Raw genomic sequence first — 27,052 nt, forward strand, 5'->3', positions numbered from 1 at the left:
TCATACAAGCATGGAGGTGGAAGATCCACATCTCAAATCAAACTCTATGATAATCTGGTTTGGGGATACTTACGGGATGAAGAAGCAGGGTATGAGGCAATCGGAAGTAAAGTAACCAGTGATCTGCATGTATTTTGTTAGTATTCGTGTCCAGAAAATGACAATATTAACAATGGCCTGAGAGCAGTTTTGGGCCTTCCAACATCAAAAGACAGGCTTCAAGTTCCAATAAAGTAACTTAAGTAATCATTATCATCTTGACATGTGTGTCAGAGAAGTATTATTTACAGCAAAGATAGTAGGTGACTAATAATATATTGCTCAGCTGCATGACCTCCAAAATTAGTGATTTTTTTTGTAAGTCAGCTAAAACCAAGTCAAGCTGGAGAGTTTATTTTTGTTTTCCATCAGGTTACAAAATATTTAGAAAAGAGTTCACACAAGTGCTGTTAGTCATAATCCCCTTTCCAAAATTCTTTGGACAAATGTGTCTTTTGGGGGGAGCAGGAATGTGTGTGTGTGTGTGTGTGTGTGTATACACATGCATGCATATATTTGTCTTTATAAAAATAATATATTTTACTCTATAAATCAAATCTAAGGCAACACTTTGAATCAAACTATTTCCTTTTCAGAGTCTAGACACTCTAAATATGTCAAATAGTAATTGTTTAATACCAAATTAGTGTGTTAGAAGAAAATAGTAAAACTATGATTTTGAATTTCTGTTTGCACAAGGCACAAATTTAATAGTGGAAAATGATGTTTACATTATAACTCACTTTATTACTTTTTTTTAAAATTGAAACTACTTTTCTATATGAATTTATATCATTTTGTACTTTTCACAAATTTTCTTGGGTTGGGTGTTGAGACTTCTAAATTACATTTTATTTTATTAAATTGTCAAAAAATTATTTATATTTGTGAACATGAGCTTTTATTTCTCTGTATTTTTATTGGTGCATTATAATCTTATATAATGGTTGGATCCATTGTTGCATATTTTTATATGCACACTGTATATTTTGGCCAATATCATTCTCCAGTATTTCCCTTTTTCCCCATCTCTCCTCTCCCACTGGTCCCTTTTCTTTGCACTGCTGATCTCCCTGGATACTCATGAGACTCCCTTCTTTATCACCTTTTCCTTTTTTCTCTCTGGATTCCATACATGAGAAAAAACACAGAACCCTTGACCTTCTGAGTTTGGCTTATTTCATTTAACACAGTAGTCTCAAAGTCCATCCATTTTCCTGAAAGTTTCTTTTATCTTTATGGCCAAATAAAACTTCATTGCATATGTACACTGCATTTTCTTTATCCATTAATTTATTGATGGATACCTAGGCTATAATGAATTGTGCTGTTATAAACACAGATATGCAAGTATCACTGCAGTAAGATGACTTTAATTCTTCAGGATAAATATCCAGGAGTGGAATAGCTGGGTCACACAGTGGTTTCATGCCTAGTCCCTGGAACTGATGTCCATCATAATTGTACTGATTTACAATTTCATTAATAGAGTAAAAGTGTTCCTTTTTTTGATTGTCTTGTCTAGCACTTATTACTTGTATTCTTGATGACTGCCATTATGACTGGAATGAAATTAAATCTCACTGTAATTTTGATTTGCATTTCCCTAATTGCTAATGATGTTGTATTTTTTTTCCTTGTGTACCTATTGACCATTTGTATTTCTACTTTTGAGAAGTGTTTAGATCATTTGTCCATTTATTAATTGGGTCATTTGCTTTTTTTGTTAATTTTTTTTGAATTCTTAATATAAGGTGGGTATTAATCCTCTGTCAGAACAGTAGATAAAAAAGATGTTATCCCATTCCGTAAGTTCTCTATACATTCTTAGTTGTTTCCTTTGCTCTGCAGAAGCATTTGACATCATTCCTTTAAATTCCTAAGTTTTGAGAGTCATTGCCTGCACCTATATGTTGGAGTGGTGGCCTTACACTTTCTTAAAGGAATTCCTTTGTTCTTGTCTAATTCCTAGGTCTTTGATTCATTTTGAGTTGATTTTTGTTCAGGGTGGGATAAAAGTATCTGGTCTTGTCCTTCTACATATAGATAACTAGTTGTCCTAGCACCATTTGCTAAAAAAGACAGTCTTTTCTCCAGGGCATGTTTTTTGGCACTTTGGTGGAGATCAAAGGAAAGATCATATAATTGTATCCAAGTGGGTTTGTCTCTGTGTCTTCTGTGTGTCTGTTTTTATGTCAGTACCTTGCAGTTTTTGTAATTATAACTCTGTAGTATAATTTAAAGTCAGGTAACATGAAGCCTAACTAATTTTTTTGTTGTTATTTATTTTTTTTCTTAGTTTGGTTAGAATTGCTTTGATTATTCTGGGATTTCATTCTTTTGAATGAAATTTAGGATTATTTTTTCTAGTCTATAAAGAATATCATTTATTTTGATGGGGATTATTGGCTATATATTGCTTTTGGTGGTATAGCCATTTTGACAATATTAATTCTGCCTATTTGAACTTTGGAGGTGTTTCCATCTTATGAGGGCTTCTTCAATTTCTTTCTTCAGTGTCCTATAGTTTTTATTTAGAAGTCTTTTTCCTCCATTTTAGATTTATTCCTACTTTTTTTTAAAGCTATTGTGAATGAGATTGTTTTCCTGATTTCCTTCTCAGCAGATCATTGTTGGTATATAAGAAAGCTGTTGATTTTGTAACTTGCACTTTGCTGAATTTAATAGCTCTGGCAGACCTTATATACAACTTTAATTCCTTGGGGTATATATAGTTAAGGAATGGTTTAAGTAGATCATAGGTAGTTCTATAGTTTTTGAGAAACCTCTGTAGTGTTTTCCATATTGGCTATACTAATTACATTCCCTATAATACTTTTTCCCCCTGCATGCTTCCAATATTATTTATTTATTTTCTTTCTTTCTTTGGCGGGGGGGGGGGGGGGGCTTGGGGTTTTGAACCCAGGGCCTCATACATGCCAGGCAAGCACTTTATCACTGAACCACATCACCAGCCCTGTTTTTTTTTTTTTTTTTTTTTCCTTTATAACAGCTATTCTTATTGGGGTAAGATGGAATCTCAGTGTAGTTTTGATTTGCATTTATTTCTCTACTATCTAAAGATGTTGAATTCTTTTTTTTTCTTTCTTTTTTTTTATGTTTTTTGTCATTTGCACCTCTTTCTTTGAGTGTGTTCAGATCATTTGTCCATTCTTTTATTGGATTACATGTTCTTCTGGTGTTAAAATAATTAAGTTCTTTTTATATTTTAGACAAGCATCTTATAAAAGGAGTAGCTGGCAAGGAGTGTCTCCCAGTTTAGAAGCTCTCTACTCACTCTGTTAATTGTCGCCATCACTGTGAAGATGATTTTTAATTTGACATAATCCCATTGTCAGTTATTGCTATTATATACCGGGTGTCAGACTCTTATTCAGGAAATTATTTGCTATGCCTGTACCTCTAAATGTTTCTCCTGTTTTCTTCTTGTAGTTTCAAATCTTACATTAAGGCCTTTGATCCATTTTGAGTTAACTTTTGTATAGGTTAAGAAATAAGGATCTAATTTATCTTCTGTTGTTATATCTCCAGTTTTCTTAATACAATTTATGAAAGAGACTATCAAGATATCCCTTTGCCTAGAATCAGATGGCTGTCAAGGCAGGTTTTATTTCTGCATTTTCATTATGTTCCATGCATCTACAGGTCTACTTTCATGCCAGTTTAGTACAGTTTTTGTTAAAATGGTGGTTTTATACTATATTTTTAATTCAGGTACTATGATGCCTGCCTGTGTGTTTTCAAGCAGCTCTTTGTCTCATTGATGGTTTAAATTGTTCTTTTGTTTTTGCTGCAGTCTTTTCTCTTTTTTTCATTTTTTTATTTGTTTTAATTGGTTACACATAACAGTGTAACAGATCTTGACATATCATGCATTTGAATCAGATGGGGTATAACTTCTCATTTTTCTGAGTGTACAGGTTGCAGAATCATATTGGTCACGCAGTCATGTATATACCTACAGCAATAATAATGTCTATTTTATTCTGCTGTCTTTCCATTCCCCCTTCTCCACCCCTCCCCTCCTATCCTTCTCTCTTCCCAATCTAATGTGACCCCTTCTTATTTTTTTCTTCCCCTCACATCATCATCCTGTATTCTGTATAAAGAAGGGGGTCTCCTTCCATCTTCCTTGCAATTCCCATTCTCTCTCCCTTTCCCTCCGACCTCTCTTCCCTATCTAAAGGTAATTTTCTTCTCATGCTCTTCCTCCCTACCCCATTTTGAGTCACCTCCCTTATACCAGAGAAGACATTCGACATTTATTTTTTGGGGATTGGCTAACTTCACTTAGTATAATCTACTCTAATGCCATCCATTTCCCTGCAAATGCCATGATCTTGTTATTTTTTAGTGTTGAGTAATATTCCATTGTGTATAAAGACCACATTTTTTAATCCATTCATCCATTGAAGGACATCTAGGTTGGCTCCACAGTCTTAGCTATTGTGAATTGTGCTGCTATAAACATTGGTGTGGCTGTGTCCCTGTAGTATACCGTTTTTAGGTCTTTTGAGTATACTCTGAGAAGAGGAATAGCTGGGTCATTTGGTGGTTCCATTCCCATTTTCCAAGGAATCTCCACACTGCTCTCCAAATTATCTGCACCAATTTGCCGTCCTACCAGCAATGTATGAGTGTACCTTTTTCCCCTCATCCTCATCAGCATTTGTTGTTGTTTGACTTCATAATGGCTGCCCTTCTTACTGGAGTGAGATGGTATCTTAGAGTAGTTTTAATTTGCATTTCTCTGATTGCTAGCAGTAGTGAGCATTTTTTTCATGAATTTGTTGTTTGATTGTATATCCTCTTCTGAGAAGTGTCTGTTCAGGTCCTTGGCCCATTTGTTGATTGGGTTATTTGTTTTTTCCTTGTTTAACTTTTTGAATTCTTTGTATATACTAGAGATTAGAGCTTTATGATGTGTGAAGGATAAAAATTTGTTCCCAGTATGTAGGCTCCCTGTTCGCTTCACATATTATTATTTCTCTTTCTGAGAAAAATCTTTTTAGTTTGAATTCATCCCATTTGTTGATTCTTGGTTTTAATTCTTGTGCTATAGGTGTCTTATTAAGGAACTTGGGGCCTAACCACACGTGATGGAGATTAGGGCCTACTTTTTCTTCTATTAGATGCAGAGTTTGGTTTGATTCCTAGATTTTATCCAGTTTGAGTTTACTTTTGTGCATGGTGAGGGATGGGGATTCAGATTCATTTTGTTGCATATGGATTTCCAGTTCTCCCAGCACCATTTGTTGAAGATGCTATCCTTTCTCCATTGCATGCTTTTAGCACCTTTGTCTAATATAAGGTAGTTGTAATTTTGTGGTTGGTCTCTGTGTCCTCTATTCTGTACCATTGGTCCACCCGCCTGTTTTGGTACCAGTACCATGCTGTTTTTGTTACTATTGCTCTGTAGTATAGTTTAAGATCTGGTATCGCTATACCGCCTGATTCGCACTTCCTGCTTAGAATTGCTTTAGCTATTCTGGGTCTCTTATTTTTCCAGATGAATTTCATAATTGCTTTTGCTATTTCTGTGAGGAATGCCCTTGGGATTTTGATTGGAATCGCATTGAATTTGTAGAGTGCTTTTGGTAATATGGCCATTTTAATAATATTAATTCTGCCTATCCATGAGCAAGGTATATTTTGCCATCTTCTAAGGTCTTCTATTTCTCTCTTCAGGGTTCTATAGTTTTCATTGTATAGATCTTTCACCTCTTTTATTAAGTTGATTCCCAAGTATTTTTTCTTTTTTGAGGATATTTTGAATGGGGTAGTTTTCCTCATTTCCATTTCAGAGAATTTGTCACTGATACACAGGAATGCCTTTGATTTAGGGGTATTGATTTTATATCCTGCCACTTTGCTGAATTCAGTTACTAGTTCTAGAAGTTTCTTGGTAGAACTTTTTGGATCTGCAGGGTATAGGATCATATCAGCAAACAGTGCTAGTTTTAAGTGCTTCTTTTCTTGCTTATATTTATGCCTTTAATTTCTTTCGTCTCTCTAATGGCTCTGGCTAGTGTTTCAAGAACTGTGTTGAATAGAAGTGGTGAGAGAGGGCATCCCTGTCTTGTTCCAGATTTTAGAGGGAATGCCTTCAATTTTTCTCTGTTAGAATGATGCTGGCCTCAGGCTTAGCATAGATAGCTTTTACAATGTTTAGGTAAGTTGCTGTTATCCCTAGTTTTTCCTAATGTTTTAAATGTAAAGGGATGCTGTATTTTGTCGAATGCTTTTTCTGCGTCTAGTGAGATGATCATATATGGTTCTTATCTTAAGTGGTGAATTACATTTATTGATTTCCGTGGGGATGAAACCCACTTGATCATAGTGTATGATCTTTTTGATATGTTTTTGTATCCGATTTGCCAGAATTTTATTGAGGATTTTTGCATCTATATTCTCTGAGAGATATTGGTCTGAAATTTTCTTTTTTTTTTTCTTTAATTTTTATTGTTGGTTGTTCAAAACATTACATAGTTCTTGACAAATCATATTTCACACTTTGATTCAAGTGGGTTATGAACTCCCATTTTTACCCCATATACAGATTGCAGCATCACATCGGTTACACATCCACTGTTTTACATATTGCTATACTAGTGTCTGTTGTATTCTGCTGGCTTTCCTATTGAAATTTTCTTTCTTTGAAGTGTCTTTGTCTGGTTTTGGAATCAGGGTGATATTGGCCTCACAGAATGAAATTTGTAAGTTTTCCCTCTTTTTCTATTTCCTGAAATAGTTTGAAGAGTATTGGTATTAGTTTTTCTTTAAAAGTCTTGTAAAACTCTGCAGTATATCCATCCGGTCCTGGGCTTTTCTTGGTTGATAATCTTTTGATTGCTTCTTCTATTTCTTACATGATATTGATCTGTTTAAGTTTGTGTATATCTTCCTGAATCAATCTGGGCAGATCATATGACTTAAGGAATTTATCTATGACTTCACTATCTTCTATTTTATTGGAGTATAAGGTTTCAAAATAATTTATAATTATCTTCTGTATTTCTGTAGATGTCTGTTGTAATAATGCCTTTTTCATCCCGTATGCTAGTAATTTGGGTTCTCTCTTTTCTCTTCGTTAGCCTGGCTAAGGGTCTGTCAATCTTATTTATTTTTGCAAAGAACCAACTTTTAGTTTTGTCAGTTTTTTCAGTTTCTTTTATTTTGATTTCATTGATTTCAGCTCTGATTTTGGTTATTTCTTGCCTTCTACTGCATTTGCTACTGATATGCTCTTCTTTTTCTAGGGCTTTGAGATGTAGTGTGAGATCATTTATTTGTTGGCTCTTTCTTTTTTTGAGGAATGAACTCCATGCAATGAATTTTCCTCTTAGTACTGCTTTCATAGTGTCCCATAGATTTTGATATGTTGTGCCTGTGTTTTCATTTATCTCTAAGAATTTTTAAATTTCCTCTTTGATGTCTTCTGTAACCATTATTCATTCAGTAGCATATTATTCATTCTCCAAGTGATGTAGGAATTTTTCTTCCTTATTTTATTGTTGATTTCCAATATGATTAGATAAAATGAATGGTAATATCTCTACTCTACTCCTTTATATTTGCTAAGAGTTGCCCTATGGCATAATATATGGTCTTTTTTCGAGAAGGATCCATGAGCTGCTGAGAAAAAAGTATATCCATGTGATTAAGTCTAAGTTATTGGTTATTGAGGTCTATAGTTTCTTAATTCAATTTTTGTTGGCAAGATCTGCCCAGTGGTGAGAGAGGTGTGTTAAAATCTCCCATGATTATTGTGTTGTGGTCCATTTGTCTGTTGAACTTGAGAAGAGTTTGATTGATGAACATAGCTGCACCATTGTTTGGGGCATATATATTAATGATTGTTATGTCTTGTTGATAAATGATTCCCTTTAGCAGTATGTAGTGTCCTTCTTTATCCCTTATGATTAACTTTGGCTTGAAGTCTATTTTATTTGATATGAGTATGGACACCCCTGCTTGCTTCCGAGGTCCATGTGAGTGGTATGATTTTTCCCAACCTTTCACCCTCAGTCTGTGTATGTCTTTTCCTATCAGATGAGTCTCCTGTAGGCAGCATATTGTTGGATCTGTTTTTTTTTATCCAGTCTGCTACCTATGACTTTTGATTGGTGAGTTTATGCCATTAACATTTAGGGTTACTATTGAGATATGGTTTGTACTTCCAGCCATGTTTGTTTATTTTTGTTATTTAACTTGATTTGTTTTTCCTCTTTGATTAGTTTTTCTCCTTACTGTAGTATCTCCCACTGTTGGTTTTCGTTGTTGTTTTTCATTTCCTCTTCATGTAATGTTTTGCCCAAGACGCTTTGTAGAGCCGGTTTTCTAGCTGCAGATTCTTTTTACTTTTGTTTATGTGGAAGGTTGTTATTTCATTGTCAAACCTGAAGCTTAATTTTGCTGGATACAAGATTCTTGGTTGGAACCCATTATCTTTCAGCGTTTGAAATACGTTGTTCCTGGATCTTCTAGCTTTCAGTGTCTATGATGAAAAATCAGCCATTAACCTAATTGGTTTACCCCTAAATGTAATCTGCCTCCTTTCTCTTGTAGCTTTTAAAATTCTCTCCTTGTTCTGTATGTTGGACATTTTCATTATAATGTATCTTGGCATCGGTCTCTTGGGGTTTTGTACATTCGGCGTCCTGTAGGCTTCTAGGATTTGGATATCCGTCTCATTCTTCATGTCTTCATTATTTCATTCTTTCATTCTCATGCCTGGAAAGTTTTCTAAAATTATTTCGTTGAACAGATTGACCATTCCTTTGATTTGGACCTCTATACCTTCCTCTATCCCAATAACCCTTAAATTGGTCTTTTTATGGTATCCCAGATTTCTTGGATGTACTGTTCATGGTTTCTTATCAGCTTTTCTGAGTTGTTTAGGCTCTTTTCAAGATGATATATTTTCTCTTCGTTGTCTGATGTTCTGACCTCTAATTGGTCTACTCTACTGATGATGCTCTCATTTGAGTTTTTAATTTGATTTATAATTTCCTTCATTTCCAGGATTTCTGTTTGTTTTGTTGTTGTTGTTGTTGTTGTTGTTTTAATGACCTCTATTTCCCTGTAAAGTTGATCTTTTGCTTCTTGGATTTGTTTATGTAATTCATTGTCAAAGTGAATTTTCATTGTCTGCATTTGCTGTCTAATGTCCCCTTTAAGACTCATGTCATCTGAACTTTGTATATACTGAAATCTTTATCTGACATTCCTCTTCTAATGTTAACTTGTCCAGCATTGTTTGTGGTCCTTTCTTTCCTTGTCTTTTCATATTACTCACGTATCTTTCCAGCTCTGTGTGGCTGTTATCTCTGATCAGCTGCAAAACCATGCTGGTAGCCACACCCACCTATAGATGGCCAGTAAGGTTTTCCAAGATGTATTCTGTCTATTACCCGCATAGGGTGTTTGGTGAGGTTGGGGAGTTGGGGTTACCTTGTGCTGTGTCCAGAGCTTGGTCTGGTGACCTGCAAGCAAAGCCTCTGTTCTGCGCGCCTTCCGTCTGCACCTTGCAGAGCGAGCGCTACAGGCCGGGCCTTCCGTCTGCCTTGCTTGCTGCAATCTTTATCATTTGTTTCCTTCCACTAATTTTGTGGTTTGTTTGTTCTTTTTCCATGGGTTTGGATTGTCTTATGCTATTTATTTGATATCTCTTTATTGTAATACAGACAATCATTGTTGTAAAGGCCTTCTTTAGTACTGCTTTTGTTGTATCCCACATAATCTGATATGTTGCTTCCATTTTCATTAGATTCTAGGAATTTTTTAATTTTTTTCTTGCTATCTCAATTTCTTCAAAGTGCAGTTTGTTCAAAAGTGTACTGTTCAATTCATATTACATGTGGAAGATAATAACAATAAACAATAAAGATCCTGGATGTTATTTTTTGTTTATTTGATGATACTAGAGATTAAACCCAGGGCTTTGTGCATGCAAGGCAAGCACTTTACCAACTGAGCTATCTCCCCAGGCTCTGGACATGTTTTAATACAAGTTTTATAACTTCTGAATTTAAAAAAAAAATCATTATTTTAGTCAAAATAATCAATGTGCTGAGAATCACTGTTTTTTTAAATATTTTTTTTAGATGTTGATAACCTTTTTATTTTATTCATTTACTTACATGCTGGCCTGAGAATTGAACCCAATGCCTCACACATGCCAGGCAAGTGCTGTACCACTGAGCCACAGCCACAGCCTCCACACTTGTTCATTTTTTATATGTAGAATACAATTGAATTTTCCATTATGATATGTGTTCTGCAATTGTGTTTTTTTGCAGGGGGAGAGGGTACTAGAGATTGAACTCAAGGTTGCTTAACCACTGAGTGCCGCAGTCTGGCTGGGCACAATCAGGAGCCACTTGTCAAAAGAAACTAACTTTATTTTTAGAACCACACACGCCAAACAAAATAGCCTCTCAGGAAAAACCCTCAGAGCCTCAACTGCCACCACCGGCTTTCCACAAGCCTCTCTCTCCCACACCAGCTTCTCTCCACCTCCCCCAATCCTCCTGCTCTTGAGGCCGATTGGCTGGGTCACGTGGGCGGAGCCAAAAAAGTCCCCCAATGAGCAGCTCTGTGGTCTGAAAGGGCAGGGAAACAGCCCAATGAGCATCACTGCAGAGGAGCCAATCAGCTAGATGTTGCTGGGGCCGAGGAGCCAATCAGCTAGATGTTGCTGGGGCCGCTGTGAGCCAATCATCAGCCAGCAGCTGGAAGTTTGCTGGCAGCTGGAAGTTTGCTGGGGCCCCTTTGGCTGTGGCTCTCAACATCTCCCCCTCTCTGTTTAAACAACAAGCATGTGGCTTAGGGACCGTGCCTGTTAGGCAGTCCAATTCAACATATGGTCCTTACCCGTCATCGGATGAACTGACCTCTAGGCGTCAGCCTCCTGTCTTAGGTTGGTACCACTGCAATTGGATCATACCCGTCACTGACTACCGGTCCAGCATACAGCCATACTTGTGGATAGGCCTTTGCACCAGTGGGGGGGGGTGAGGTTCTTTGCCTCACCTCTGTTGGCCCCCAAATTTTAGACCATCACTAGTAGAGGAGGATGCAAAATGCCATGACATTAAGCCAATTGAGGGCTCCTTTGAAAAATTGTACCACCGGTGACACCATCAGCAAAAATACCCCAACACTACCACAAGTCGCTGCACCAACAGATAGTTCACAATGCATACAGGTGAGCTCACAATGTGTCCAGGCAAGTTCTGCAAGCAGTTCAGTGATGGCTATTGTAGAAGCTGTAGATTGGTTTTATCTTTGACTTCACCAGCACTGGGATGAAGATAGGAATTCTGGCAATAATGGCTAAAGAAAAAATTATGTAACATTCCAGAAGGCACTAAAAGAAAACAATTTTCTTAACAATTTACATTGTCTTCACCGGCATTGGGATGAAGATAGGAATTCTGGCAATAATGGCTAAAGAAAAAATTATGTAACATTACAGAAGGCACTAAAAGAAAACAATTTTCTTAACAATTTACATTATCTTTAAGAGAATTATTAAATATAATGAAAAGGAAAGGTGAAAGTAAACAAACAGATCTGTTAACCTTCTTTTTTGTTTACATATTAAAACAATCCTCAGCAGTTGTTTACCCAATTTAAATTAAACCATATAAATCACGTGAAAAAAAATATTTGGATCCATTTTATCATGAGCGCTCATCATATATGATATATGGACATACGTACATTCAAACATATAACACAAAACACAAGTGTGCACACATAATATAATACATACAACACATAACATTATAGTAAAGGCCTTATAACTTTTTACAGGTGAAATCTCCATTGCAATGTTTAAAAACTCTGTAGTCAAAAAATAGAACTGATCAGCAAAACATTAACCTAGGTCTGTATGAGCTCAAAAAACAAAATAGAACTTCATGATATGGCAAAGGGCAATAATAAAATAGATATTGAAAAAAGCATCCTGGTTCTGTTGCAGATGTAAGAATAGCCAAACTGGAGTTTTGGATATCAGTTGTTATGGATTTGAGCCAAATCATCTTCTTTTTGGTCTGTAGAAATCGCTTTAGTTAATCTCTCTGGAATCCAAATCGGCTGCTGTTCTCCCTGTGGAAACACACAAACAGACCCCCGACTCCAGACGATTACTGGGTCAGGACCTTTCCATTGTCCTGTTGGAATATCCTTCCAAAGTACCTTGGGCTTATGTACATTTTTTGGACACATATGCCTTTCCGCAGCACTAAGTCCTGATGAATCCAAATTTAAAAAGTTTAGAGTAAAAAGGGTTATTTTAAGTTTATCTTTGGGGAATATATACCCCTTCCCAATTCCTTCTTTTTGCTTTAATAAGTACATTTTAATAGTTTGATGAGCTCTTTCTACTATGCCTTGTCCCTGTGGATTGTATGGGATTCCTGTTATATGAGTAATGCCAAATGTTGAGCAAAATTGTTTAAAAGAGGTAGAAGTATAACCAGGGGCATTATCTGTTTTTAACTGTTTTGGAACACCCACAGTGGCAAAATTTTGTAAGCAATGAGCTATAACATCTTTAGTTTTTTCTCCGGCATGAAGGGAGCCCATCAAAAATCCAGAAGAAGTATCAACTGTAACATGCAAATATTTTAATTTTCCAAATTCTGGCAAGTGTGTGACGTCCATCTGCCAAATATGGTTAGGTATCAATCCTCTAGGATTGACTCCAAGATTAACTTGTGGTAAAAAGGTCACACAATTTTGACATTGTTTTATTATTTGTCTAGCTTGTTCCTTAGTTATTTTCAAACGCTTTTGTAAAGTATTAGCATTGACATGGAACTTTTTATGAAAATTTATAGCTTCTTCTAGTGTAGAGAAAATATGTATGTCATGTGTAGTTTTATCTGCTAAATCATTGCCCAAACTAAGGGCTCCAGGCAATCCTGTATGTGCCCTGATATGTCCTATAAAGAATGGATCTTTTCTGTCCCAGATTAGACTTTGTATAGTGGAAAGCAAAGAGAAAACAGTAGAAGAAGGGGAAATCCTACCAGCATCTTCAAGAGATACTATAGCATTAACTACATACTGACTATCAGAAAATAAATTAAATACAGAATCTTTAAACATCACAAAAGCTTGTAAAACTGCATTAAGCTCTACCTTTTGAGCTGATTGTTTGGGTACTAAAAATGTAAAAGTTTGATCAGGGGTAACTACTGCTGCTGTACCATTATTTGACCCATCAGTGAATATATTTGGAGCATTCATGATAGGTGTTTTTCTTGTCATTTTTGGAAAAATTACAGGATGCAATGACCAGAAAGACAAAGGATTAGATGGTAAAGACAATGACCAAAAAGACAATAAAGGATTAGATCCCCAGCCCTTTTTTAAATATTTTACTTGAGACAGGATTTCACTGAGTTGCTGAGGATGGCTTTGAACCCCCAGTCCTCCTCCCTTAGGCTCCTGAGATGTTGGGATTACAGACATGCCCAGCTTGCAACTTAAATATATATAACTTCAATATATATAAAATCTATGTTCTTGGGGATTTTTAAAATATAAGATTTGTCATCTGTGAAGTGATAACTTTTTAATCCCTTTCTAATTTGGATGCTTTTAATTTCTTTCTCTTGGTTACATGCTGTGGTTAGTCCTAACTTCATTAATGATAAAGAAAAAAAGTGGTCAAAGTGCCATCCTCAATTTACTCCTCATCTTGCAGCTAAAAGTTTTAGTGTGATATGAAGTGTGGATTTTCATATATGTCTTTTTGTTTTGTTTTTTAGGAACTTCCCTTTTGCATCAATTTAGACAGAATTTGTCAGATTCTTGCTCAGCATTGATTGAAATGATGTCAAGTTTATTTTTCCTTCATAACATAATTACATTGGTTTGTTTTCACATTTTGAAATACCTTTGAATTCTTAGGACAAGAATTCATGATGTATATTTCTTCTAATGTGTTAGAAGAGTCAGATTGTAGGAGTCAGATTTTTTGAGGATCTTTGCATATATTTGGTCTGCAATTTCTGTGTGATATCTTTAGTTGCTTTGATATAATAATTTCACCTTCATAGATTGAGTTTGGAAATAACCAATTTGTTTAGTAGGATGCATTAGTGAAGTCATTTATTTCTGGTGTTTGGGAAATTAATTAACCCCTCTTGCATTCATGTACTGTCTTTGATAACATTGTTAAAGTCTTCCAATGTTATGTTGATATTTGTTGTAGGTAAGTGCATGATTACTTATGCAGTATTTTATTTGATATGCCTTGATTTGAAACTTAAGTCAGTTTTCATTTCTAGGAATTTACTTCATCTGGATTATCTGATTAATGGGTATATTAATGTTCTTAACATTCTGTTGTAATCCTTTTTATTCCAAAAATTGTATAACAGTGTTTCTACTTTCATTTCCAATTTTAATAATTTGAGACTCCCACTTTGTTAGTTATTCTGCCCAAAACTATGTCAATGTTTTTGTTTTTTATTTCCTTCAGTCTTAAATTTAATGTTTATTTCTTTCCTTATGACAGATTTAGTTTAATTTGCTATTTCTCTACTTTCTAGGTATAGAATTAGGTTATTGTTTTGTAAACTGTTTCTTAATAGAAGTGTTTATAGCCCTTCATTTGATTGTTTCATTTGATTTAATTACATCTACTATTGGAAGTCTCTCAACTCTTATTTAAGAAATTTCCTTTTCTCCCATTAATTGTTAACCTTTGTATATACTTAGTATTTCTGTTGTGAAATACCATATGATCATATTTGTTACATCTTATTTATGATATATAACAGTTAATTTTGAGTCACGTTGTCAAGGCAGCAAAACCTAGATAAGCACTAGACGTTTCAGTAAAAGCACTTTTTAAATTGAGATTAACATTTAAATCAGAAGAATTGAGCAAAAAATGATTATTATCTGTGAAACATTTCAATTTCCTCTTCCTTTAATGTGTCTCAAAATATATGTGTCGGAAACTTAATCCCCATGCAACAGAATTGCAAAGTAGGACCTTTAAGAGGTGAATGTGAGAGTGGGTTTATTATCTCAGGAGTTATTGTATAAGTCAGTTGTCTGTTACTATGACAAAATACCTGACATATATCAATTTACAAGAGGAATAGTTTATTTTGGGCCATAATATCAGCAGTTTCAGTTCATGGTGACTTAACTCCATAATTTTGGGCCTGAGGTAACATCATGGCAGAGAATGTGTGGTGGAGCAATAGATCCAGTTTTCAAAGTAAGTTTAGCCCTCTCTTACATTTACATGCATTTATTCCTACTTTGCCATGGGATTTTGCAAGATCCTCTCATGAGATGTTGGCTTCTCAATCTTGGACTTGTCAGAGTTTCTAGTTTGTTTAGTTTATTGACTGAAATGTGCCCCACAGTAAGTAACCTGAAATTCCGGATTCACCATAGTGTACTTTAGAGGAAAAAAATTAAATACATGGGGGAGATTAGGATGTTAGCATGAGTAATAAAATTGAGAGAAGATTCCCAACATCATGGAAAAATTCAGTGATTATTTCTTTCTTTAGATCCTGAATTGTGAAACTGAACAGAATGGGGTAAATAGGATGCTGGGGAAATGGGTCAAGTGGAGGCACTTAATCATCAAAAGTAAGAAGAGCACAGGATTATTATAATTACAGAGACCTATGTAATTCACCAGCTGATCATGGTGTTTCTGGAAACGAAATATATAGAACCTCTGCCAAATCTCTCTCTTTTTTTTTTTTTTTTTTGTTTAAGTGGAAGAGCACTATTTCAAGTGAACACAACTCTTTTTTTTTTTTTTGTACTTATTTTTTTTAGTTGTAGTTGGATACAATGCCTTTATTTTATTTATTTATTTTTATGTGGTGCTGAGGATCAAACCCAGGGCCTCACACATGCTAGGTCAGTACTCTACTGCTGAGCTACAACCCCAGCCCTCAAACTGTATCTCAACTCAAAAATAGCATTATCAGTGCAATCAATTTTTTGACTTGCACCAGTGCTGGATCAATATAAGGATGTACTCTTACTGTATTGCCAAGTATTTATACTGTTAATTTTTTTCTCCCTGTCTCTACCATCAAGGCCTACAGACTTAGCATTAGGGAAAAAGAAATATTCATACCTTGGCATTATTAGGCACTGTCTCTGAATTCTAGGAGACAAAAAGAATATTTTGGTTTACTAGTCAGAGAGAGGATCATGGAGACCATAAGACCAATATAGTATAGTTCAGTTCCATATCAAGGTGGACCTAGTGGGTCACTGAATTTATACTGAATATATGAGTGAAATAGACCTACTTTCCTCCTTTTGGTCTTCAACTGTACTGGGAAGATGATTTTGTACAGGAAGGTAAAATGCAATTGCCTAGAACTCCCTCTACCTATGCAAAAAAAAATAGCAAAAATCAATACTGCATTCCTGAAGGATTTGCAGAGATTTAGGATTTGAAAGATGCCGGGTGTGGGTGATTGCACACTTTGCAAAAGACAGGTGTATCTTGGAGGATGGCCACAGTTGGTTGTAAACTTGACTAAATGGTGACTCCAGTTGCAGTTGCAGTACCAGATGCTTGAGAAAAATCATCATTTGGTATTTATTATGCAGGCAGTACTAAACATTGCTTTTTCACCATACTTTCACTTTAGCAGACAAGCAAGAAGTACATCCTTACTGATCTATTTATAAGGTACATAAATAATCAAGCTCTATCCCCTTGTATTCTCAGGGATCTTATATCCTTCCACAAGATAATGCAGTTTGTTAAGTTCATGTTAATCATGATTGATTCTAATGATTAAGAAGCAGCAGAAGCAGCAGCTATTCCAGACTTTTTTTAGCATTTATTTTTTACATTAAATTTACTCTTAGTATTCTTCTGATATATTCAATTTTTGTTTTTATGTATCAGTATGTGATGAATCAATGTGTACATTGCTTGTTTAAATCAGGTTAAATATACTGTCTTCTCAAACATTGTTTATTTATTTATGGTGAAAACTTTCAAAGTCCTTTCTTATAGTATTTGTGTAAGTTGAGTATTGTTAAATATAGTCACCAACTGTGACATACCAGAACTTTTTGCTCCTAATTGTAACTTGCTATGCATTAATCTACTTTTTTTCCCTTCCCTACCTTCTTTTTACTCTGCTCAGCCTCTGATAACCGTTCTACTCTGATGAAATCGACTTTTTAATATTCCAACACAAGTGAGATCATGTGGTCTTTGTCTTTATATACCTGGCTTATCTCACTTAACAAAAGAATGTATAGTTCTATCCTTGTTACCACAATGACAGGATTTCATTCTTTTTTATAGCTGAATAGTAATATTCCATTGTGTATATATCAACATTTTCCTCATCCAGTCATCAGTTGATGAATAGGTTTTTTCCCTTTCTTGGCTTTTGTGAGTAGTGCCATAGTAAACCTTGGAGTACAGATATCTCCTTAACAGATTGATTTTATTTCCTTTGGATTTATCTGGGTGATGGATTGTTGGGTCCTACCATAGTTCTGTTTTAAATTTTCAATTGATTTTTTGAAAACCTCCATATTGTTTTTCATAATGGCTTTAGTCGATCACTTTCCTGCCAAGGGTTCTCTTTCTCCACATTCTCACCAAAATTTGTTATCTTTTTTTTTTTTTTTAATAGCTACAAGACAAGATTGTTCTCTCAGTACATGAATTGAGTCCCCAAAATAATTCCAACTTATAGCCAAATGATTTTCAACAAAGGTGCTAATAAGAATATTCATCAGTAAAAAGACTGTCTTTTCAATAAATGTTGCTGAGAAAATTGGATATCCACATGGAAAAGAATGACATTGGACCCCGGTCTCTTAACCGGTTACAAAAAACAACTCAAAGTGGATTAAAGACTCAAATCTCAAATGTGAGACTGGGTGCTATCATACTACTAGCAGAAATAAGGAAATGCTTTAAGACATTAGAATAGGCAAGATATTTTTGGACAAGGAACCTAAAAACATTCCATAGCAAAATTAGATGACTTCATTGAAGAATGGGCCATATATCTTTTAATTCATATTTCTCAAAAGAAGACATACAGATGACCAATATCTGAAATAAATATATGGAAAAAATCACTATCAGAGAAATACAAATCAAAACTACAGTGAAGTAATTATCTCAATTTCTTTTGAAATATTGCTCTCATACTAATTTTGAAGAATAAAAATAAAAATTTTTTACTGGGACTGTAATTTAGTGAACAGAGCATATGCTTAAGCATAAATGCAGCCCTGTATTACTCCAAGTGAACTCAATTCTGGGTTAACAGGTGGCAGAAAGTTTATTGTTCACATAGTTATTACTACGTATAGGGTTACTTTTTCCACATGGAGAAGGCAGGACATCTCTTGCTTCTTTAATTTGCTTATCAGCTAATAAGATTCTTGTGACAGGGCTGGGGTTGTGGCTTAGTGGTAGAGCACTAGCCTAGCATGTGTGAGGCACTGAGTTTGATTCTCAGCACTGCATGCATAAATAAAGAACATAAAAGGTCTATCAACAACTTAAAAAAAAAAAGATTATGGTGATAAACACACTCTTCTCAGGAAGAGTCAGTAAAGAATCAGCCTAAAGGGCTAGGGATGTGGCTCAAGCGGTAGTGTGCTTGCCTGGCATGCGCAGGGCACTGGGTTCGATCCTCAACATCACATAAAAATAAAAAATAAAGATATTGTGTCCATCTAAAACTAAAAAACAAATACAAAAAAGAAAAAAAAAAAAAAGAATCAGCCCAAGTTGTATCCAACCCAGTGTCTGTTTCCATCCTGACATTTAAATACTTAATTGGGGGGTTTAGGTTTTTTTATATTGAATTCTTGTTATACTAAAATACACAAAACTAAAAATTTGAGGAAACATCAATACTACCTTTTTTTTAGTATTTTTTAAGCTATTTGATACATTCAAAAATTCTTACCTGTGAATAAGATTAGCCTAAGCATTAAGTCTTAAACATAATGTTTAATTAATCTTTACCCAAAATCTTTTCTTTTAATCATTGTTCTCTGCCATAATTGAATCATTCTCATTTGATAATGGACTTATTTTGTATATTAGTTTATATAATTTAATTGGCATATTATTTTTTAATATAATATTGCTCTCATAATTTTTCTCTATGTTAGATATTGTCTTCTGAAAATTCTAAAACAATGTCAGTCATTGAGAGAAGCTCTTGTTGCAGCAGGAAAAGAGATTTTATGGCATGGGCGGACAAAAAATGAACCAGCTCATTATTGTAGCATCTGTGAGGTAAGTAAATTGTTCTTATTTTTGTTGTTTTGTTTTGGCTTTTCTAAGTTCTGTTGTCTGTTCCTCCTTTCCCCTTTCATCACCTCCCCACTCTTCTCTTTTTCTTATTTACAAATTTGCCTATACCGTTTTGTAATGATTTTTACTGGAACCAGCTATTATGGCTACCATGATAAATTCTTATCTGAAGGTAAAACATTTCAGTGATACATGTATTAACTTAGAAATCTCCTACAAACACATTCATGTAATAGGTGCTTAGCAGATAATAATCATCTCAGATTTTAAAGTACAAAGAATGCATAGTAAGAGTATAGATGTCAACAAGCCATATTTATTCCTGGAAGATAGTATTAAGTCCATATATTAAGTGGATAGCCCTAATACAAAATCTGAAATGATCCAAATTTTAAATTTTATGATTATTGACATGATGTCACATGTGGAAAATCCCATACTTAACATTAAGGGCTTTAGTAAAAACATGGGCACAGTAAAAATAGTGTATAGAATTGCTTTTTGTCTATATGTGTAGTGAGTATCTAAGATATAAATGAATTTTGCATTTAGACTTGGGCCGAAGGTATCTTTAGGTATATGCAAATATTCCAAAATCTCAAATTTCTAATATCTGTAAGGGATATTTAATTTGTATTTGTTCATTTTTCTGTTGAAAGATGTATAGAAACAAATGTGTGGTGGGTACTTTTAAGGATCTTACATTTTACTTGTAGGTGACAGATTATAAACATTCATACAATAATTATGACACAAATACAATGAATATGAAACTGAAAATATATACAAATTATTAAACAATGAGGAAAGTCATTTTCTTCTAACTTTGGCATGTCATGACCATACAGACTTATTAAAAATTAAATGTCTTTGAAGGTTGTGCTAACTTCCAACTGTCAAAAATGGCTAAGGTTGGAGGTTTATAGAACATCCAATAGGCTTTGAAAACACTCTAGGAATGGAGAAATACTAGGGTTTTTAGTAAAGTTGAGCAGTCAATCCACTGGACCTAAAAAATAGACTATAAATTCTTAAAAGTCTTTTAAGGGTAGGCTGAATGTATCTCACCAGATCATCATGATTCATTGAAAAGCATTTATTATTTATTCTGAAAAATTAAAACTCACTGTAAGCTTTTTGAACAAAAGACCAAGATATACATTTGAAAGAGAGAAGTGATTGAAAATTGGAGAGTATTTGGATAGAAAGCAAAATGATCCATTGGGAGATGGTTGGAATGTTCTTAAGATATGTTTTGTAACGAAGAGACTAGACTATAAGGTAGCCCTAAAAATGCAAAAGAAAAAGGAGAGGTTGAAAAGTATGTAACAAGTATAATAACAAGACAGTTAATGAAGTGGAGAACAGTGACAAACCGGAGATAACAAATTTTTAACTCAGGCCACTAGACTACAACAAGAGTCTTTTATTATGAGACCAAATAAATTCTGGTTAGTGCTTTGCTTCTGAAATTGAACAGATCTCTTTCCAATATTGAAAATAGAAACAGCTATTATGTACCATAAATATCCTTTATTCTGATTGAGCCTTTGTAATTCATCAATCTTTGTCTAAAAGATGAATTGTTATCTTCTTATATATATGCTCACAAATACACTTCTTTTTGTACTTGCTTGAACACAGTTTGAACACAGTTTGTTACTTACCTAGGTTTCCTATTCTTGAAAGACAGTGATTATAATTACTCAAGTTTTTTGTTATTTTACTCTTATTAACACAGTTGTATCAGGTGCAGTGGTACATACTTTTAATCTTAGCTCGGAATGCTGAGCAGGAGAATCATGAGTTCAAATCCAGCCTCAGCAAAAGTGAGGCACCAGGAACTCGGCAAGACCATGTCTCTAGAATACAAAAAAGGCTGGGGCCTTTTTTCCAATTCCCAGTATCACAGTGTTAGTGAAATGCTCTAGAGATCAAAATATGAATAAAATACAGTACCTCCTTTAGAGTTCAGGCTACAAGAGAAGAAAAACATGAGGGTAGACTATTATAAAAATACTACAAGGTAAATAATGACCATTTTTATTTAATTGCACCCTGATCATTTGGGATAAAATAAAAAGAGGTTGCTCTTCGTCAAACTTTGAGTTAATGTTCTTAGTCTCTAAATATGTAACATTACCTTTGGATGTTGTACAAAATAGCATCTCACACATACAAGTATGATTTTTAAGCACTTGAATTTAACCCAAATCAGTGCCTACAGTTTCATGTAAAAATACTATTTCATGGTGATACCAATGAGTAAAAAAAATTTTGCTAAAATTCAGATTTCTCTATTTATTGCTTTTTTTCTCTTGTACAAAAATAGGTGGAAGTTTTTAATCTGCTTTTTGTCACTAATGAAAGCAATTCTCAGAGGACCTACATAGTACATTGCCAAGATTGTGCGCGAAAAACAAGTGGAAATTTGGAAAATTTTGTGGTGCTAGAACAGTACAAAATGGAGGATCTAATGCAAGTCTATGACCAATTTACATTAGTAAGTGAATTCCACATAGCTGGTTTGTGAAGCAGTAGTATTTGTTTTGTGTTACTTAGTAAATAGAAGTTAATAATATATTAATCTTACAGATATGTTATAAAGAAAAATATTCTTCTCCTTCATACTTCAAAGTAATTTATGAATTTGAAATTAACATTTTTCCCTACTTAATAAAATGTCGGGCTGGGGATGTGGCTCAAGTGGTAATGCGCTTGCCTGGCAATGTGCCGGGTGCTGGGTTCGATCCTCAGCACCACACAGAAATAAAAAATAAAATAAAATAAAAAATATTGTGTTCAACAAAAATATAATTTTTTAAAAAAATAAAATACACTTGTTTTCCAAGCTAATTATTTATTTAAAAGGTAATCATTCCTGTAAGTATTGACCTTACGTGAATATTTGAACATTGACTAAATGGTTCAATATGTAATACCCATGTAATAATATTTATAGTCAGTTGCAGAGTTTTGAATTTGGAAGACTATTTCTTTGATATACCATTTATTTCTGGCTTTCAATGGCTTTTTATAAATAAAAATACAGAAAATAATTCATGAGTTGTTAATACTGTCCTATGGCCTTTTGCTCTAAATTTAAAATTTAGTTCCTAATGGTTCTTATTTAATGACCTCTTATTTGAGGAAGAAAAGAACTTATATGGAATATAAAATTTATGAGGAATAATCATAAGTAAGTTATTAGGAGAATTTAAAGAAATTTTTCAGTTACTTTGAAATCAACTTTTGTTTTAGTAGTAAAAAGGCTAGAGTTTAAGTATTTTTAAAAATTTGTCAAATTAATAAAATTCCAAAAGTGTTTTTAGAATAAGGTTATTATTTCATTTGTGAAAGAAGGTAATTGATTCACAACAAATGTTTTAAGGCCCAAGGGAGTCAACAGCAAAGTTAATAATGGAAATAATAGTTATATAAAGCCAACCACTGGGAGGCTATTTCAAAGTCAAGGTCAGAAGTAATCTTCATATCTTTATTTCTAAAACTACATTTAAATCATTACTGGGAGTTATTTTTTAAAAAATCATCCTTTAATATGTGCTTCAGGTTACCAAATGGGTCAAAAATAAAAGTACTCCAAAAGTAAGGAGAATAAATGTGTTAAGAAATTATTTTGCTGGCTAGGGTTGTAGCTTGCCTTGCATGCATGAGGCCCTGAGTTTGATCCTCAGCACCACATAAAAACAAATAAATAAAAATAAAGATATTGTGTCCATCTACAACTGGAAAAAAATTTTTTTAAAGATAAAGAAATTATTTTGCTCATTAAATGGCATTCTCTTGTCAGTACAAGGAAGAAATTGGCTAAAAGTAACAGACTAAAACCTATTAAGTTAGAAAACAATTTCTTACTGGGTTCTTATTAATTTATAATTGATAGTATAGCTAAATTATTTTAATAAATAAATTTATTATTTTAATAAAAATTGAGCATAAAGGATTGTGGATATATCTCTTAGTTATCCGGTTGAAACATACTAGTTTTGGTTCAGCAGGACAGTTCAGGTATTTTTTTACACATGTATATTCTGCCATTCTAGCTTAGAATATTTGGCATACACAAAACAGTTGGTACTGATTTTTCAGCTGATTTGTAGTAGTAATGATCACTTAGTTTTGTTGATATCTGAATAATGGCATTGTTTCGTAGCTCTGTATTTCCTAAGGAAGTATAAGACTTCTAGCTCTTTCATGACAAATTCGCCTCCTTCCGTAAGTTCTTTGATCTTCTCTGGATCCTTCACATCTTTTTTTTTTTTTTTTTTAAGAGAGAGAGAGAGAATTTTTTTAATATTATTTTTTAGTATTTGGCAGACACAACATCTTTGTTTGTATGTGGTGCTGAGGATCGAACCTGGGCCGCACACATGCCAGGCGAGCACTCTACCGCTTGAGCCACATCCCCAGCCCCACATCTTTGTTTTTAAGGAAAACATCCTTCAAATGCCTTTTAAAATAGTCCCATCCAAGGTACAGCAGATTTTTATAAAGATTCAGTACTTCTCTTAAAAAATTGGCCATTTTCGTTTAAATGGAAATTAATCTACTTTTATTCATAACATACTTCACCATTTCCAAACCTCAGAATCCGTAAAACAACAAAGCACCCCTGTGGCTGTACTCTGGCACTTTCGGTTATGCTACAGCCTTAAGAGCTTCTGACCACTGCGATTTCGCCCAAAAGTTTTTGACTTAAGTGATGAAGTATAAAAAATGGTGGAGATAACGGTATAAGAGTCATGGGAAACAGATTCTAGTATAGACAAGAAGAACATCTTACTTAGCAAACTATTGAGATTTGCTGATTTTTTTCAAACTTACTTTATGAAAATGTTATGTTGTTTATAGATAAGAGCTACAAACATTCTTAATAATTTATATAACAAAATGATTTTACAACCTTATATTTCTTTTTAGGCTCCTTCATTATCATCTTCCTCATCTTAAAATTGTTCCATGAACATGAGACCTTTCTGCTCTTCAGGAAATACCTGTATCACTGGTTTTATAGCTGTTTCGTAAACTGCTGATTCAAAGTTATGTCTATGCAATGTTCCAAGAATAGAGGGTCAGTCAACTGGACAAGAAGAGCACTGCCTTTATTGCAAGACTCAGCTGACACAGATGTATTTCAGAAAAATTATCATCATCATATGTTTTATGTATATCTGACAGAGCTGTCAGTAAGAATTAACTTTAAAAAAATAACCTTTTTTAATACGTCTGCAATTTTAGGCTTATGGATAAATTTTCATCTGTATTTTACTCTTTCAGGATTTTCCTGGCATAAAAAATACTGTCCTAGGTGGTCATTTCTTTGTAATATGACTAACAAATTTTTTAAAAATTTTGGACCAACTTTTTATTTTAATGTAAAAATTTGGATGAGAAAGTTTTTTACCATTTTGATTTTCCTGTAATGTTTAGAGACCATGATGATTATCCTTTGGTTTCAAAATAAAACAAAAAAATTAATCATCAAGATACAAAGATAATGGATTAGGTGTAGACTAAAGAATAAAATTCAGATTGTGATTTTCTTTCTAATCTTGATACAGATTTAAATTATTTATATAAATACATATTTATTGCTTGACAATATTTGTGGATGGAATGTTGTTATTTTTTCCAGATTTACTTGCCATTAAATACCAAGGAGTTCTGTACTTTTAAATACTACTCCTATTACATTTTCTATGTATAAATAAAACTGCTTACATTGTACAGAAACTTGTATTAAAATTGTTTAATATTTAAAGGTTTTTTCCACCATTATGAGTTTTAAAAAGCCTTTCTGTAAAAAACCCAGTTTGTGCTTATATCAAATCAAATGAATACATGTATTTTATATGTGTGAGTATGCACACATATGTATAGTGTATACAGAAATATCAATATATAATTGTATAAACAAAACAATTTTTAAATTTTTTACATCTACGATAGTTTTTGAGGTGCCTATTATAAAAGAATTGCTTACCAAAAAAAAAAAGTTTATTTTTAAAGTTATGTCTTTCAGTCTCATTTATTAAGTTGCTGTTATTGCAATGATAGCCAATAAATAATTGCTGGGAAATGTATTTTTAATAACAGTAAAAATAGTAAGGATATTAAAGGGAACATTATAAATTGGATAAATCTTATTTTTCATTTAGAGGTTTTTAAATTGAAAAGATATTCAGAATGATGACTTATTTTAGAAATTAAACATATTAGCTGATTTATTTTTTAAAGTTAGATGACAAAATGATAGAAGGGAAAGAAAAGGGATTGGGGGTATTTTTAACAAGTTCTACAAAAACCTGTTTTTGTTGTTGTTGTTTGGTTTGATACAGTACAGTGCAGTACTGGGGCCTGGACCCAGGGGCACTCAACCACTGAGCCACATCCCCAACCCTTTTTTGTATTTTATTTAGAGTCAGGGTCTCACTGAGTTCCTGAAGGCCTCTTTAAATTGCTGAGGCTGGCTTTGAAATCATGACCCTTCTACCTCAGCCTCTGAGCTGCTGGGATTACAGACATGCAACCACACCCAGCTGTATTGTCATTTTATCACTTGTTCTAAATGTTTTTTAAGAAACTTAAGTGAACAGTCACAATATTGTATAAATAAAGTTATATAACTTTCTAAAAAGATAAGCTTTTTTTTTTTTTTTATTTTAATGCTCCTGGGAATTGGATTGAACTCAGGGCACTCAGTCACTGAGCCACATCCCCAGCCCAATTTTGTATTTTATTTAGAGATAGGGTCTCAAAATGAGTTGCTGAGCACCTCATTTTTGCTGAGGTTGGGTTTGAACTCTTAATTCTCCTGCCTCAACCTCCTGAGCTGTCCGGCAAGAAGCTTTAATCTTGTGTGCAAAATGTCTAGATGATAGCATTGATGAAGCATCTTCTCAGTACAATTTTGAAATGTTTTTATATTTAGAAGTAATTTGAAGACTAAAGACATGGAGACATTTTATTGTTGGGTAATTTTTAAGTATTGAAACCCATGAGCTGTAATCACCTATATATTACTTTAGAAGAGAATAATTGCAGGTTTTCAGTAAATGAAGAGAAGTAGTAAATGCCTCTGGATATTTTAAATGCCAATAGTCTTGTGTTTTTCTTATAAATCCTCTTGTTCAGAAATCATTGAGTCAGCACAAACTTTTTTTTCAACAAAAATTAAAAACCAACATGGAGAAAACAAAGATTATAGAATACTAAAGCCATGCATGAAATTTTCTTACACTTTTTTCTTTTCATTACTCTCACAATATTGTTATATCTTAACTTCTTAAGATGAGTTTGTTACTACAATTCATATAAATTGAATTTACTCATTCTGGAGTTGAAAAATGATATTTTTCTTTTACTATGTTTGGATTTATTAAAAATAATACTTTTACTTTTCAGAAGTTAGTATAAGTCTAATGGGTAGAATCAGGAAATAAGAAGCCTTAAATCAATATCACTTAAGTAGATGAAGATAATTGAAATCCTCAATTACCTACTTTCTTTTTATTACTTTATCATCATCCTTTCTAAGGGTGTTTAGTTTTTAAAAGATACACATTCCTACTTTGTTTTGTTTTGTTCTTTAAAAATTGAAGAATAAAATGCTTTTTCATTTAAGCAAATGTTTACCATAATAAGTATTAG

General features: G+C 33.6%; 1 protein-coding gene across 6 annotated transcripts in view; it reads left to right on the forward strand.

Annotated features, from left to right (window-relative positions):
* Nucleotides 1-26,539, forward strand: part of LOC124106573 (lysine-specific demethylase 6A) — a 193,703-nt gene extending 167,164 nt beyond the window's left edge. For 4 of the 6 annotated variants that reach the window (XM_058585526.1, XM_046464245.2, XM_046464248.2 and 1 more), the window contains 3 exons: nucleotides 19,237-19,363; nucleotides 21,714-21,884; nucleotides 24,323-26,539. In XM_058585526.1, the coding sequence (XP_058441509.1) occupies nucleotides 19,237-19,363; nucleotides 21,714-21,884; nucleotides 24,323-24,352 (328 nt within the window). In that variant the 3' untranslated portion in view covers nucleotides 24,353-26,539. Of the gene's footprint in view, nucleotides 1-17,732; nucleotides 18,221-19,236; nucleotides 19,366-21,713; nucleotides 21,885-24,322 lie in introns of those variants that run through there. The other 2 variants (XR_006856098.2, XR_009228615.1) reach the window with 2 other exon arrangements.
* The last annotated feature ends 513 nt before the right edge of the window (nucleotides 26,540-27,052 follow it).

The sequence above is a fragment of the Marmota monax genome, unplaced genomic scaffold (genome assembly GCF_021218885.2).
Source record: "Marmota monax isolate L192 unplaced genomic scaffold, Marmota_monax_Labrador192_F-V1.1 WCK01_AAM20220418_F8-fsc00260, whole genome shotgun sequence".
NCBI lineage: Eukaryota > Metazoa > Chordata > Mammalia > Rodentia > Sciuridae > Marmota > Marmota monax.